This window comes from Watersipora subatra, chromosome 1 (genome assembly GCF_963576615.1).
Source record: "Watersipora subatra chromosome 1, tzWatSuba1.1, whole genome shotgun sequence".
Classification (NCBI taxonomy): Eukaryota; Metazoa; Bryozoa; class Gymnolaemata; order Cheilostomatida; family Watersiporidae; genus Watersipora; species Watersipora subatra.
Window position 1 is genome coordinate 11037058 of NC_088708.1, and position 17566 is coordinate 11054623.

General features: G+C 37.2%; 1 protein-coding gene across 1 annotated transcript; it reads right to left on the minus strand.

Annotated features, from left to right (window-relative positions):
- Positions 1 to 20: 20 nt before the first annotated feature.
- LOC137399153 (uncharacterized) lies at positions 21 to 16108 on the minus strand. Its single transcript, XM_068085200.1, has 14 exons — positions 15926 to 16108; positions 13536 to 13685; positions 12950 to 13188; positions 12600 to 12772; positions 12081 to 12338; positions 11895 to 11987; positions 7552 to 7815; positions 7162 to 7395; positions 6878 to 6965; positions 4727 to 5120; positions 2810 to 4240; positions 2348 to 2437; positions 491 to 2023; positions 21 to 337 (listed from the first exon to the last, which is right to left on the minus strand). The coding sequence occupies exons 1-14, from the start codon at positions 16037 to 16039 to the stop codon at positions 65 to 67; spliced, it is 5334 nt and encodes a 1777-aa protein (XP_067941301.1). The 5' UTR covers positions 16040 to 16108; the 3' UTR covers positions 21 to 64.
- Between the last annotated feature and the right edge of the window lie 1458 nt (positions 16109 to 17566).

The window sequence follows — 17566 nt, forward strand, 5'->3', positions numbered from 1 at the left end:
AGTAATCTACATGTGTGCAATTCATGTATTACTCTGCAGTAGACCATGCATAGCAAAATACAAACTACCGGTACATAGATTCATATACAACAGTTCCATAGAAATCTATTCTTTTCGGATTTGTCGGTACATATTTCCTAGCTGGCGCAGATAAGTAAATACTGTGTGTTGGTGGCTTCTTGTAATTTCTGCTGTAGTTTTTTTCGCTCTCAGATGGCCGTGAATTTAGCCGCTGAAGGTCTCTATTAGTAAGACTTGATACGCTGTCCATGGACACTTCTAGATCATCTAAGGTCCGATTTAACAGACTCGTTTGTTCGATCTCATAATCTAGTAACTGAAATAAGAATAAACAAGTGACTTAATTTTATGGATTGCTGTGATGTGTTATACGTAGATCTTCTTGCTCGCCACATTCTTGTCTTGTTAGGTATTAGAGTGAACACACTCAAGCAGTTATTAAGCGCGGAGCTACAAGCAGCGGTGGTACCTTGGTCAGTGAGTCCCTCGGCTCAATGGATGAAGAACTCTTATTGGTGTACAAACTGGGCAATGTGTGGCTTTTGTGGTACGAACTGGTGTAGCTTGCGACTGATGGTGCCTTTGAAAATGATCTGGACGGTGAGCCATAGGCACTATCCGTAGACGTATTTTTGTAATCCTCTCCTGGTGATTTATCTGTATGGTATTTAGATCTGTGCGAGTATACATCGTACTTCGACCGAAAAGGCATGTCATAGCGACTGCTGATGCTGTTTGATGAGTAATATCGCTGAGTACTCGTGACGTGTAATGGCTTGCCACTCGCAAGCGTGCTGCCGCAACTTTGCGGCACAGTGTCATCATCTGGGTTTATTGGCTTAAATGACTTACTTGGATCAATTTCAGCTGAATTTTGATCTTTGATTTCGACAACTTCTTTAGTTTTTGACATGGTGTTACTGTGAACAGACCGTTCTTCCTGGCTTTGTAAAGGTTGCTTACTGTTGATGTTGAAAGATTTGGAGTTGAGAGTTGTGGCATCGCTACTATTCGAAAGCCTAGACACCAGCATTGACTTGCCAGAATGTTCACGTTGCTCAGACCTGGTAGCCATATTGCCGTAAAGAGTTGGGGTTGGTACAGTCATAGAAAGACTGGCACCACTTGTCGTAGTAGAAATTTTAGCAAGTGGTTCCAAGTACTTGCCGACCGATCTTTGAGTTCTCATCCCGTATGCGCCGCTATGTAGGAGTGACTTATACTCTGCTGGATTCACCTTCCTTGGAGTGCTGATAGCCAGCGGTTCTCGCTCTTCTTGACTCGCACTGAGGGATGCTGGATCGTTTAGAACTTTATACCTGGTAGAGGGTGTGTGTTGTGGGTCATTCTCAAAGACTGGCTGTTTTCTCGGTGATACCTTGGTTTCTAAATTGTCACTTTTGGTTGGAGACAATGAATTGTATTTATCTTTGTATGTTGAGTTGAGACTCTTGGTTGCATGCTTTCCTGCATAGCTGATGTCCCAATCTCTGTTCTTCTGCAAAATGGAGGTAGCATTCGTCTCAACAGGCACAGCTTTTCGCTCGACAGAGCTAGATCTTCTTGCTGCCGATTGGGACCTTTCTACTGAACCATCTCTTCTCTCTGCTGGATCAGCGCTCCTTTCTACTGAACCAGTTCTTCTCTCTATTGAACAAACTCTTCTCTCTACCGAACCGGCTCTTTTCTCTGATGAACCGGAGCTTCTTTCTACTGAACCATCTCTTCTCTCTATCGAGCCAGCTCTTCTCTCTACTGAACCGGCTCTTCTTTCTACAGAATCAGATATTTTTCCCACAAAGCTGTAACTTTTTTCTACTGAACCAGATCTTTCCTCTGTAAAATTTGCTTTTCGCTCGACTGAACTTGCTCTGCTGCGGGGTGTTTTATGCAGTTGAAGGTTTTCACACTCAGATTTTGCTGTTGTTAGTATGTCTCGGAGTTTCGCGAATTCATCTGAATTTACAGGTTTACTCTCACAAGCCTCAGATAAACCTTGGCTCTACAACAGCAACAGAAACAACATTAGTACAGCAAACAGCCAGTATATAGCAAATGAAATTGTAAGAATAGCTGTATTATATCATTTCAAGATTTTAAATAATAAATGACAAATTAACACTATATACTATCAATATTAAAAATCTTCAAACAACTGCTCCAACAGCAAATTTGCGGTAAAGTCAAGTAGCAAAAAATGTTATTTTATATCACAAAGGAAATGTCACATTTTATAATGAACTACGTCATCGATACCGTGCATATACCAATAAATACACTGTATTTCACATCTAAGTGTAGTCAGTATGTATTCTTAAAACTCTACCTGCAGCTCGAGGACAATTGTTCGCAGCTCCTTTCTTAAGAGAACGTTCTCCTCTCTGTATCCACTCGTGATTTGTTTATACTCCGCTATCTGCAAATATTGCAGAAAACAATATGACTCAAATGACCTAATTCAGCTCTATATCGCAACAAGATAATCAACCTGGGCAATTCACCATGTTAAATCGCTTTACACAGACTAGCTTACTCTGATTGAGTTTTAACACCAGTCATACTTCACATCTCAAAAACTTTCAACTCCACAAACCTAGCCAGATTAAACCTATTTTTGTACATTACTCACACTAAAGCTAGATTTTAAGTCATCACTTCATGACTGCATCAAGGATGACTCATAACAAGCCAACTCACACTTAGCTCTAGATTATGTATGCTGTATTTGGATATTGAAAATATAGTCTCACCAACAAGCAACAGCGACAAGTTAAAGCAACAGCCTCACCTGTTGCTCCAAACTGCTCACTTGGCTAGCATTATGCTGTGAGCTGATCTTTTTCAAGCTGTCAATCCTGATATTGAGAGAAGCATTCTGTGACTTTAATGATTGTACGATGGATTTGTACTCTTTGATCTGTTGCTGATATTGATCTCGCAGGGCAGAAAAGGAAGTTTCTGTGTTACCTGAGATCTTTTGCCACGAGTCTTGCATATTTTTCAGCCGTTCTCGCAAAGCCTTGACTTTCATGTTTGCATTTTCCCGTTGCTTTTCTGTAGATTGCAATTTTTCTTCAATCATTTTTACTTCGTGATGATGTTTTTCTTTCAAATTTTCAAGCTGCGCAGTGATATCTTCTAAAGTGCGACTCTCCTGTTGATCCCTAATATCTCGTTGCGCTTGTGACTCACTTAGCACATGTTCCACGTGTTTGATCTTCTCAGTGAGATGCACATTCTCAATCCTAACAGACTTGAGCTTGTCGCCGAGCTCGCCAATAATAGAGTCATAACTTTGATTGAGTTCTTTCGCGGATCTCAACTGTTCACTTATTTCTAAAAGCTCTTCATTGTACCTCCGTGCTGCATCGTTTGCCGTGGCCAACTCGGATTTGATGCTTAAGCAGATGCTCTCATGCTCCTTACGAATTAGTTCAAGCTGTTTGACCTTGCCTTCGAGCTGATGGTTAAGGTCAAGCTGGCTATCGAGATTAGATTGCAGGGCATTTAACTCCTCGTCAGCCATGACGCTATCTTTCACTTTCTTCCCAAGAATCTCATTTTCATTTTCAGTCCGAAGTATCCTTTCTCTCAATGCTCGGTTATCAACATTCAGAAGCGACATTTCTTGTGAAAGTTCAGAAATCTGGGACTTCATTTTATCTATCTGTTCGCGATTTGAATATTCAGCTCTGACCATTGAGTCATCGAATAACTTCTGCTCTCTTGAGTTCATTTCCTTGTGCAGCCTTTCTACCTCTTTTCGCAACTCCGAATTTGAATTCTCAGACATCTGAAGCAACTGAGAGTAGTACTTGTCGGTCTCAAGACTGCTGGCTGGCCGACTCCTCTTTGGTGAAGTGAGTGCTCTTTCTCGAGCAGAAATCTGAGAGTTTTCATCTTCCAACGTCTCTACACTTTGCAATTGTTTCTCGCATTCATCGCACGCCTCGGTAATAATCTCGTCATAGGCATCACATAAGTCTTCAACTTGCTTTTTTAATCCCTTCTTCTCCTCTGCATTCAGTCCGACCGTCTGCTTCTCCAAGTCAGCAGCAAGTTTTGAGAGCTTAGGATGCTGTCGTTGTTTTTGACGCAGGCGATTAAAGACTTCAGAATAGTTTTTCCCACACTTCACAAGACGCGCTTGTAGCTCTGAATTCTGGTCTTTCAATCGTGATACGACATCCAACTGTAATGCTGCTAGTTCTGCTTGAAGCTGTAACAATGTAAATGAATGAATGATTCTTAGCAATGAGGAGAATTTCAGCTGGTACAATTTCAAATTACGAATTCATTGTAGTTTTCAATGTTCATTTCATGAGAGATTAAGACAAGAGGTGAGACAAAACCTAGACAAAATTCTCTAAATTAATGTAATACTCTTAACTTGTGCTTTGAAAACATATAATATTCAATTATTCTGAACTACCTTTTTAATTTTCTAAAAAGCTTGAAATGCCGAATATCAATGTGATACTACCAATGATTGGTTGATTTGATGCGCATACTTGGCCGAATCAAAAGCAAATGATTAGGATAAAAAACTCCAGTTTTACAGAAATTATACTAGAGCTAACAATGCACCATGTTTATTCCTCTAAATTGTTACAATAAATACAGAGTGTCTTTCTGTTAGATTTGCTTTCGAACAAATGAATGTACAGTTGTAGTGAGTTCTACTGAGGCAAAACTTTTTATTTACCTGCATAGAGAGGCTCCTACTCTGAGCTGCATCGTCTTGTAAAGCAGAGACAACTTCAGAACGGTCTGTTAAGGAAAGCTGCTGCCGTAACATTTGATTTTCCTCTCTAAGCTTGTCGTTAATGCGCTGCAACTCGCTGATGGACTTCTTGTTGGATAAAATAAGCTCATCTCGCTCATTCAGTGTAGTAATCCAGTACATCTCGGTGTTGCGAGAGACCTGAATTGAATCATCAGCATGTCCTTCCAGCACGTCTAGCGCTGACATCAGCTCGTCTATGGCGGAGTCTGAGGTGATTTTTGTATCCTCATCTCTATCGGTATCGCTGACCTCCTCTTCACCACTGATACCACTCAAATCGATCTTCAGTTCACTTTCCATGATAGATATGTTACTAAAACATGATGAGAAGTTTGATTCCTTCACAGGATGCTTCAAGCCATGTGTATGAGATAATCGAGAGCAGATAGGTGACAGTCAGGAATATATTAATACTAACAAAAGCGCAATCATGCAGTATAACAGTGAGCATGTATTGAGAGCTGCACACCAAACAAACAGCTAAACCCTACCTTCGCTGTCGCAAATATCAGCTGTCCCGGTTGGCAGCTACCGGGGACTAACCCACTTCGTGTTTCCACGCAGCATGTTCAATTAATTTGTCTCTTTTCATAACATAAATCTATTTCTTACAAATGAACAACAAGTCTATAGAGCTGCCTGGTATTATTATTATTGTATCCATTTACTCAACGTCTATGTACAAAAGCTGTATAAATCTGCCTAACTACATATAAAAAAGCTAACGCTGCTAGCGTTGTGTTTCATACATGCTAAATCGTAAAATGCAAACACAAAGGGTTGACATTGAATATGCATAGCCCTTATAATAGCTGGCATTGAATAAGCTGGCTAGGATAACTGTAATGGCCATGCTCATTAATATACACACACAATGTTGCGATAGCAACTTGTATACAAGCGGTCATTATCAGCGCATTGATGGAGGCACTGTTTGCACAAGCTTCAGTACTCTAACAGCGCATAGAACATAGAACGCAAGACCAAATTACCTATGATACCTGCAATCACTAACATCCATGTGACATCAACAGTCGAGGTTACACATCATAGACATGTTTGTCCGGTCAAGTTTCATCACAATTTTTTTCTACCAAGAACAAAGTACCTTGAGACTCAATTCACTACATGTTACCGTTTAATACACGTTCAGATATGTTTACTATTGCATGTCTTCATATGTTCTACCTGATGACAATACTAAATGTAGTGTCATGCTATGTAGACGGAGCTAATGTCGACTAAAAACTATCCATATTAACCGCAGCTGTCACTGCCAATGTATTTCTTCAACAGTAGCAATCTTATGAATTTAATTTTTCTGATTGTTCAACAGGCCATAGTAATTACAACTAACACTTGATTCTAGGATTCTAACACAGAAACTGAACACCTGAGGACAGACATTCACCAAATTCAACATGGCAATATCAATGAAACAGCTTACTAAAAACTTATTTTCTGCTTAGTTGTTAGAGTTCAAAACATTAATGTGCATGTAATAAAACACAATTGAAACAGGAGCTGCTACAATTTATATTGAGTCATTGCTTTGTATATCGTTAGAGAAAAGCCGTAATTGCTGAATAAATTATAGAAATACTTTAGAGATAAGTTTTATTTGATACACTAACATGGGTAACCAGACAAAAATATACTTGAGTAGCTTGAACATTTTATTCATCAACAATTGAATCAGCAAGACCGCTGAATATAGACCTCAGTGCGAGAGACGTTGTGTGAACAGAAACACATAGCTTCGAATACTGATGGCAATTTGTAGAAAAGTTAGCAGAACAATAATTATATTTATTGGTCGTATTATAGTTGATATAATACACTCTAACCGAAATCGGTTAAATGACAGGATATGCCCATCCTGTAACAAAGACAATGTTGCTTGTTGAAAAGGTGCTCCTTTGCTATGAAGCAGCAGAATATGCACAATGCATTACAGAAGGAAACCTCAGTGATGCAGAAATCATTTGCATCCTATAGAGGTGAGAAACTTGAAAAAGGATGGAAGGAATGTTCAATGCATTTCATGACTGATGGAACATCTAATTAGACATTGGTGGCTGCTGTTGCTGAGAACTTCTAAAACCACCCCGAGATCGGTTGCTGTTTGAGTAAGTACTGGAGCTTCCTCGATAGCCACCTGCAAGGAGAACATTGGACACTGATCCAGCCAAAATATTACAAATCATGAATATATTGTATATACTATTATATACACCGCGATGTGTACAAGTACTTCCAACTCGAACAAGTTATTTCAAACACGCAGCATTATTTGTGAAATGTTTCCTTTTATCACTAGCCAGAGAAGCTCATTGAATGATGAAAAAGCTTACCGCTGCCTCCACGTGAGGTATTTCGTCCGCCACGTCTGCTGTCTGATTGAAAACCATTGCCAGAATGGTAAGATCGGTCCCCACCAGACTGCCTGTCACCTCCACGATATCCGCTAGGCCTATCAGAACCCCTGAAACCACCTCGAGGTCCATTGTAGCCATTGCTGTAGCCACCACGTCCACCACGATTTCCACCTCCACGCCGCACTTGCCCATGGCCTCTCTGTTGGTAATCTGAACACAGATACAACAACATAGGCCTTACTTTCAGAAACTTCTACGGAACAGACAACCAGAAGCAAGTAACCAAGTTGAGCAAATGTAGAAAGGCAGGTGCTAACAAAATATACCAACTCGCATAATGATAAGGATAAAAAGAAGAGAATGCACCTCCATCAGCGTGTGAGCCTTTCTCTTGCTGCTGCTGCTTAATCACTGAAGACTCAAATGTAACTCCATTAGCAAAATTGGTCGGGTGCTCTTCCTCAGTAGGCTCAGGTTGAGAGCTGTACATGTGCACTTGTGAAGGTGCCTCATTTGGCATTGGAAGATTGTGGGGAGCATCTGCGGAAGGATAGACAACAGCAGGGTTGGGTGCAGACGTCATCGAGTATTGTTGGAAAACTCCATTTGGTTGAGTGTAGCCTGAATTCTCTGAGAAACCAAATAGTTTGACGATATAAAGAAAATTGTGAAATGACAAATGACAGAAATTCACGATTACGATGATGCTCTTAATGATGACAACCATCTAGCAGGTACCTATGCTGATAGCATAGGTACCTGTAATATAAAATGTAGTGAGTTAGCGACAAGCCATAGCTGCAAACAGACAAAACGCGTCATTTGCCAACAGGTATATGACATGTTGTGCCCTTATGAACATAATCCATGTTAGCAAAAAGAAACTGACACATTTATGACCACCCGAATGCGTCATTGAGTAGTATTGGTGCAAGTAGCCACAGCAGATGGCTACGGATTTCGGCGGGTGTTTGTAGCCCATGGCTCAAAATTGTGAGAAATACAAACCACACATACAAAAAGCTGTAATAGACAGATGACAAACAATTCAAGTGCCAAGTGTGGTAAAGATTGGTGTTACACGAGAAGAATGAGGTGGCCTAAATTGAAATGTGCAATTAGATATAGTAAAAGCATTGTTTGGTTAGACTGTATAAACCTCTGACTAATAAAGGTTGCTTAAAGGCTGACTTGCAAAAATAAATTCACATCACAGCTATTTGGTATCAAAAGATTCACCATGTCTTACTCCGCTGTGCTGTAGGTGCAAAATATGTGGAAATGTGTTTACAAGTTCAAAATCGAACGGTTACTCGCAGCCATCATCTGTGGCCATTGCAGCCATCATCATCATCTGCAGAGTAGAATCCCTTTCCAAAGCGGCTCAATTGGAACGTAGTTGAACACGGTGGCTTCTGTTTACACTTTTATACAACCTCATTCGTCAAAATATTTTTACAAATATACTTCATGCATTCAATTAAACCATGTCTATTGTCCTTACAAGTGAATTGCATCATAATTGTAATGCTTTCACTTTGAGCAATGATATCTCAAAACCTACTATAAAAATTCATTTAATTTTTTTAGCCTTAATTCGAAGGAGTGCATATAATCCTCTGATAAACGTGATGAGCCTATTGATCACCTGTGATGGTCGAAAAATGCTGCAGGAATTGTTCGCGTTGTTTGGCAGGAAGTATGGGTCACATGATCAGATTATGACTAGATGATTAGACCAGGCTGAAACGAAACTGTAAGTAGCGAGAATCTATATGTGATACGGGCTTTCCGGTAGCACCCGAAGTGTTTGTCATAAACTAGTGCTACGAGACGTTTTATATTGAGCCTTGTATTTCATGTGATAACATCACGTGTCAAAACAATAACCACAATGTTTGAGAACGCCATCGAAATCAAGCGATTCCAAACTACGGTGTTTTCGTGATGGCTGCGATTAACTGTTCGTTTTTGAGCTTCTAACAGCTTGTAATCACAATTCCACATATTTTGCACCTACAACACAGTAGAGTAAGACAAGGTGAACCTTTTGATACCAAATAACTGTAATGTGAATTTTGTTGCGAGTAAACCTTCAACTCCTACAAACACGCAACGGGGTGGTTAGATGGAATATGGACAAACATTGCAGTAAACCACTAGCAAACTGCAAACACATGCACATTACCAACGAAACTGACCTATCACAAGTGGCATAGGAATTACATCGCTTCCAACGTAGCCTAAAATGTCAGTTTAGCCAGGGTAAAAATGTTTTCCATTCTCAGACCTCAAACAATATAAAATTAATTAAGAGACAGAAAATAATCAGTACCTACCATAGAGTTATCTTCCCATATAGTGATAACAGTCCCTTCAACAACACGAGCGTTTCCGGTGCCAACAAGGAGCGTTTAGGCCACGCCCCTTTTTTGTGCTAGTCAATCGTAGTGATTGACTAGATCAATAACATCAGCCATGAGAATGATTAAACAATGATCATGAATTTCTACAGTTAAGATATGAATACTACAGGTATAGAGTGTAGTAGTTACTAATACTACAGGCTTAGAAAGTACTACATGTATAGAGAATAATTATTAATTATTGCTCATATTAAAGAAAAGATGATTATAGTTTATTACTCCAATATATGTTTATTATTTAAAACAATTCAATACCTACATGACTTGCAAAAGCACTGAATAGATAGTGTTAAGTAACTGAGTTAATGCAATCAGTTACTCATAGATAAGATAGATAGTCATGCTGGGGTTGTATTACATCGGTGTGATGGGAAGCTAATCGACTGCCATCAACTGAAAGTATTGACATTGTATGGTGATAAAGTGAAGTGATTCATTGACACCAAAGTCTAAAAGAGCCATTGCATGTAATATTAGATTTCAATACATATCAATCAAATACATAGACTTGAAGCCACTAACTAGGATGGCCACTAGTTAGTGGACATCCTTGCTTGATGTAAGCAAGCAAAAAGTTTGAAAGTTAGAGTGGCAAATGTTGTTATATGTTAAATAAACATAAATTATACTTGATTATACTAAATTATAATTATAAAAAATAAAATGGACTTTTTTATTACCTCATTTATTAAATAATTTTTCATTGTAATCATAGTTAAACAGTTCATCTTTAGCCATTACTTGCTATATATTTTACATTTAAACACATTTACAGTTTTATTTTTCTTCCTAATTTATTTCAACAAAACACTTCTTTCATCATATGAAATTTAAAAGTTGCAGTTGTTTGAAAAAGCTTGAAAACCTTTACAGGTGTTTTCTTTTTCCTCTTAATTCATTTGAACTGCTTAAAAATATTTTCTCATGGTATGAAGTTTAAAAGTTAGAATGGTAAATGTTATATAAAAATAAATTTTCTGTCCAAGACTTTTTTATTACTCGGGCAACGCCGGGTAGTACAGCTCATAGTTGATGGCAGTCGATTAGCTTCCCATCACACTAATGTAATACAACCCCAATATGACTATCTATCTTATCTACGTGTAACTGATTGCATTAACTCACTTACTTAACACTATCTATTCAGTGCTTTTGCAAGTCATGTAGGTGTGGAATTGCTTTAAATAATAAACATATATTAGAGCACTAAACTATAATCATCATTTTTTTAGTATAAGCATTAACTTCTATCTTAACTGTGGAAATTCGTGATCATTGTTTAACCAGTCTCATGGCTGATGTTATTGATCTAGTCAATCACTACGATTGACTACCACAAAAAAGGGGCGTGGCCTTTGTTGGCACCGGAAACATTCTTGTTGTTATCACTCTAGGGGAAGATAACTCTATGGTACCTACAGTCATAGCTCGACATACGAGTGTTTCAACATGCAATAGATTTGAGATATGAGGAAGAATCCGCGCAAATTTTTGCCATGAGATACGAGACAAATTTGAGATACATGTGTATGAGACAGTTTTCGATATGGCTGCTAGGTGGCCAAATATAAGAGAGGTTGTTTAGGATGACAACATCACTCGGTCTACCTCATCGCATCAAAAGGATTGAAAAATCCTGCTAAAAGTGAAGGCGAGAGCAAGGCTAAATGTGAGACAAAAAGAGCCAAGCCATAAGACAATAGAAAAGGAACACAAAGATAAAATTAGAACTAAGTTTAGCGTGAGATTAAAACTCATTTTAAGTGTGCATAGTGAGCTAAATTCTTTAAGTTAAATCTAAAGGTTATGTTATATTACATAGCGCCACGAAAGTGTCGCGCACTTCAAGTCTCTCGCACTTCAAGTCTCTAGCACTTCAAGTCTCTCGCACTTCAAGTCTCTCGCACTTCAAGTCTCTCGCACCACCGTTAGCTGCTACCGTCTGTCTCAGTGGTCAAAACTCCACGCAGTACTGCACATAATAATGTTAAATGTTATTCCAGATCATAACCACTACATAGGTATTTGTTACTTTGTGAGAATAAGCGGTGAATTTGAATTAGAAAGTAATTTTTCATACTAATATCCGGTTTTTAGGTGCTTTTTAAAGGGTGGGAGCGGATTGCTTTGTATTTAGTTATTTTAAACAGGAAAATTAGATTACAGATACAAGAGAATTGACATGTCGAGGTATAACTGTAGGAGAGGACCACGAAACACAATAGCAATTAGTAAATATATACACAGAGGCAAATTACTGTGAAGGAAATGACATGAGCTTACCTGGTTGACTGTGTGAAACCATTGGTTGCTGTTGATAGTGCTGGTGAGGCATCTGATGAACAGAAACCACGGCTGGATCGACATTAGATGGAGCTACAAAGAATTAAGCAATTGCCCTGTTAGCAAAATTGCTTTATCAAAATCGTTTTAAGACAATGGAGGTGAAGAAATGCAAGACATACTCACAATCAGCATCAAGTTCCGAATCCTGTATGAATTTGAACGTTCCTTGCACATTTTCCACAATATCTTCCAATGTTTTTGAGTCTGAAGGTGGCACAACTCCTTCCATCTGAGGTTGGTACACTTGTTCACTAGCAGCAACAGGTTGTTCAACCGGAAGTTCTGGAGGCAGAGAGGCTATTACTTCTTCCGAGTTAGGAGGAGGCAACTCTTCCGACTGGACAATAATGAATTCCTTTTCTGTTGCTGTGTCTGATATTTCTGACGAAAGAATCATATAAATTATAAACTTTCATGTAGAACTCTTTACCATTAAGTTTATTTTTCAAAGTTAAAAATCAATAATTTTTATAAATAAAATGCAGCAAAAATTACTTTAAAACCTGCAATATTACTTGAACACGGTTGCCTGACTAACAATATTACATAATGTGATGGATTCTGCAGCTAACCTATATATAGGTACTTTCAAATTAATGTGTAAAATCTTTATAGAACTATATGACAGAAAAAAACTAATACCTTGGGACTTTTCATTGGACGTCGTAACTTTTGATTCAGTGAAGAATGAACAATCTTTAATCTTGGCAATGGTATCATTCAGAGATCGATAGGTTGTTCCACATATAGCTTTATCGCGTCCGTCAAGCACAAACTGCAAGTGCTCAGCAGAAGATTTTGCAACAGCTGCCAGACTATCAAATCGAAAAACGAGACAAAGTTAATGCTGCAGACAGAACTTTTAATTGGGGTTTAAAATTGAGACTTGGTAATAATCCATAACTGTTGCAAGCTTCCAGGACATTTATAATTTTTTTAGGAAACACGGTACTGGTCAGTAGGGAAAAAATTAAATATTCCTGAAGACTGACCTCATATCAGCACAACGCTCTGGGTTAATGATTTTATAGAGTTCCTCCAGGTGGCTTAATTCTTGCTCCTCAAGCTTCACTGCACCAGCAGACCCTTCAGAGAATGCTTGACGAGTTTCCCCATCTCCAAGAGCATTTAGAACACTTTGTAAATGAAGCAACTCGGCGAATCGCCTACGCTCATTCTCAATTTGCTCAAAACGCTCTCGCTTTTGTACTTTCTTCTGCTGTTTCATAACCTAAAGAGGACATATAGCAATGCAGAACAAATCAACTTTGAATTGTGTGGCACATGTATGTTCAACTCTTATAACCGTAATCAACTACAAACAATTAAACTAGAAGCACTACACTTTTTAGCTTCTTATAATTGATCAAAAACCATTTTTTGAGCGTCATAATTGAGCCGTTCAGAGAATGTTTCAACAGGTCAAAGGGTAAGATACATTTGATTCCCTCAAACTAAATAAGGCCTGCTTGAGAAATTTTAATGCCGAGTATGTTTTGTTGTTAATGAGTATCAATCAATGTACTGAATATGAATGACAAGATGTTTGTAAATGCACCATCAAGAAAACTAACTTACCTCAGCTCCGTACGTGTTTACTTGTTTGATCAAATCCTGAAGAAGCTCAATCTGAGACAAGACATCATCCAATTTTGCAACTGCTTTCAGTTGCTCATCAGTCAAATCTTGTCCACGACTCTGCTTCTTTTGATAATCTTCAAGTTTGGTCTAAAGGTAGTTAGATGACAGTTAACCCTTTCACTGCCGTCCATGTACAAATTTAGCTATCGGCCTACTGCCAGCCATTTTACCGAAAATTGACAATATTGCTTCATGATATGTATACAATATTTTTTCAATTTCAAACTATAAAGAGTGTTTTGATTATATATTTTATTCTGCCAACATGTTAACACACACTGCTATGTACAAAATTCAATGTGTCTATATTTTGTGCATTGATAAAGCGATGCGAAGCTACGATCGCTACAAATCTAAAACGATCCCCTACGATGTTCCTTATTCTTACAAAACCATTACATTCACCATCATCAGAGTTGGTGCTGCTATTGTAATTATCTGTGTGATCACGAAAATCTAAATCGGCTAAAATGTCATCAACAAAAGCAATTATTTGTTTTCTAACTCGGAAGGCACATACAAAACTCACACAAAAAATATTCGTTTTCAAGTTGGGAATTCCCAAACAATTCCCAACTAATAGATTAAAATCTCTTTCCAAAACGGCTCAAATGGGACGCAAACGCACAAGATGGCTTATTTACACTTTCGCGCGACCTCATTCGTCGGAATATTTTCACAAATATACTTCAGTATTCAATAAAGCCATGTCTATTGTTCTTACGCGTCTGTTTCATCATCATTGTAATGCTGTTACTTTGAGCACTGATATCTCAAAACCTAACGTAAAAATTTGTTTAATATTTTGACCTTAGCTCGAAGGAGTACATATCATTGTCTAATAAACATGGCGAGCCTGTTGGTCACCCGTGATAACAGAAAAATGCTGCAGAAATTATTCGCGCTGTTTGGCAGGAAAGATGGGGTCACATGATCAGATTACGACTAGACGATTAGACTAAGCCGAAACAAAACTGTGAACTAGCGAGCATTTATATTTAGTAAGGGCTCTTCGGTAAAACCTGAAACTTGTTTGTCACAAACTAGTGTTACAAGAAATTTTATATTGAGCCTTTTATTGGCCTTTCAGTTTACGTGAGAACATCACGTGACAAATCAATAACCAAATGTAATGACTACATCAGAGAAATAAACTGATTTCAATCTAGGGCGGTTTCGTGATGACGGTGATTAACTGTTCATTTTTGAGCTTTTAAGAGTGTGTAATCACATTTCCACATATTTTGCACCTACAACACAACAGAGTAAAACATGGTGAATCTTTTGATACCAAATAACTAATGTGAATTTTGTTGCAAGTCAACCTTTAAATAACAATGAATTTTAACACAAACGAATACGACAAGGTCACATTCGGTGACAACCTGGCAACAGTTCCAAAAATAAAAATATATTCAATAGCCAGGGTATCATGTAGGTTGGGATATATGACAGGGTTGGAAAAAATCATGATTTTTTAAAAAATCAGATATTTTTTTTAGCTAAATCACATTTTTTGATTCGAATCAGATTTTTTTGAAAACATCAATTGCCGGCTTTTTTCATAACTGCTAACATAATATTATTTTATTGAAGCATGCCACATGAAAACATTAGCAATATAACAAAACAACTTTGCGGCACTTTAATTTATGAAAAGTTGTTTTTATTTCAATTTTGACCAAGTTGTGCAGTTCATATTCACAGTAGACCCTCATATTTGGGAGTGTTCTGAAGAAAATAAATCAAACATGATATTTTAGGATGATTTAAATCACGGCCTTTGACAAAAAAAAATCATCGATTATTTTTTTAGGATGATTTAAATAATTTGATTTTAATCGGCCAACCTTGATATATAGGCGTGTTACATAAACATTTTGAGAAAATAAAAGCCAGCTTCGTACAGTGTACAATTTTAGCAACCATGCACAAAATCTGCACTATTTTTTATATAAACTTTAGCACATAAGAGATCGCTTCGTTTACGCGACTATTTTAAAAACTGATGGTTTTTAGAGCTATTGCGACAAACACTGAAACCATGGAATCAAAGTTGTAGGCGTTAAAATTGTGCAGCTTTAAAACAAAAATCTTACAGGTAACATTTAGTGTTTTGCTCTATTTGTAGCAAAAATATCTATATATCTTCCTCGTTAGGATCAGTAATATGCCATAGATTTCCTGCAGTTCCTTGTGACAATTTTAACACACTCTGTTATGTAGTCCTATAAAATAATATACTAGGCGCGCCTTTTGTCAACTCACAACATCGACCCTGCTGCAATTCGTTTGGAAAATTCGATGCAACTTTTTCCAACGTTTACCTTTCGTTTTTCTAAATTCCTGATTTTCTTTTCCATCATGACCACAAAAGTTTTAGAACATTCTGCTGGATCAGTAGCCATTGCAGGTTCAACTTTAGTAGAAAGAGAGGGCATCTTTTCAACAAGCAATACAGTCTTTGTTTCGTCGCTTCCTCACGTGTGAGCGGTGCACCTTAATCGAAAATAAACATGTCGACTCAATAGACAGCTTTATATATTTATAGACACAAATATCTACACCAATCTCTTAAAACAGTCAATCACATGCTTAAAAACTATAAAATGCATATAATAGCAAATAAATGTGAAACATAATACAAATTATTAAAATAAAAAAGATTCCATAAACTGTTTTTTATTCGAATAAGGTGAAGTTTTGTAAATCCATCCGCTGGAATACCCTAGAAAACTATTGAATAAGTATAAGAAATGCATGATAATAATTAAATAGTCAAACAAATTTTAGCATTAAAATTTGTTTTAATTTATTTTTAACATTTAAAACCATTTTTAATTAAGCATAGCAAACATCTTTTCACAAGGTAGACATTTTGCCAATATGTTTACGCGTATTATCTTCATGGGACGTAAGTCGGCTGAAAGCCTTTTCCAACGCGTATTTGGAATTTTGATGTTTTAGCCATTTACAGCGATTTCATTTTGCAACAGGCTATGTCTTAAGATAATTTAAACTAAAGGCATTGTTTTGGGACTTTGATATTATCATTTAAAAGATTTGCAGCATCAAGTATATTGCATTCAAAACACAAGTTGTACCAAAATTTAAAAGATAAGCTGATATGTTCCTCTCAAGTAAAACTGTGTTATAGATTAACTGTTTACGTAAAGGCAATGCTTCAATAAAAATGCAGACAGCAATTATCTGCAAGGAGTCTTTCTCAACACAAATGAAGTGGTAGACAACTTGTAGTGCAGCTATTTCATCGTTTTTTCTTATAATTTCGTACTTGAATGACTAAACTGAAGACGCTAATATGAATTAAAACCTTTCTTACCTGTCAAGACAATTGCACTTCACGATTTTTTGTTTTGCTAGTTTTTATTATAACTCGTAATAAGGCCAATGACAGAATTGTAAGTATCATTAGGATTTTGAACAGTCTTGTAGGGAGGAAACATTGTGTAGAAATTCTAGAGTATTAAATATGAAGATCTTGTTCCATCATTACTAAAGTAATTCTTTTTCGAAGTAAGTATCTATTGTTCTACCGCTTAGAAAAAGCTGATGTAGACCATATTCTTTCCTAAAAGCCTGCTCAGTTAAGCACTTAAATGCCAAGAAATAGTATCGGTTGGATCATTTAAACAAATAGATTTTTCAACTAGATTGGATACTGTATTGCATACTTAAATTTAACAGCACTTTAGAATGTTGGGTTATGTTCATTTGACAGATCAATAACTCTAGTAAACTCTGACGTATTGGAATAGTTAACTGTGTACTAGGCCTTAACATGCAGACTTGATATTTTCATATTAATATAAATTGATTGAACAAATATCTGGTCAACTATGTTGTAACATATTTTATAAATTTTGGCGAAATATACAAAGGCACTCATGTACGATATCTGCCGCCTAGAGCACCAAGCTTCTTATGAACTAATGGGTAAATTAGTA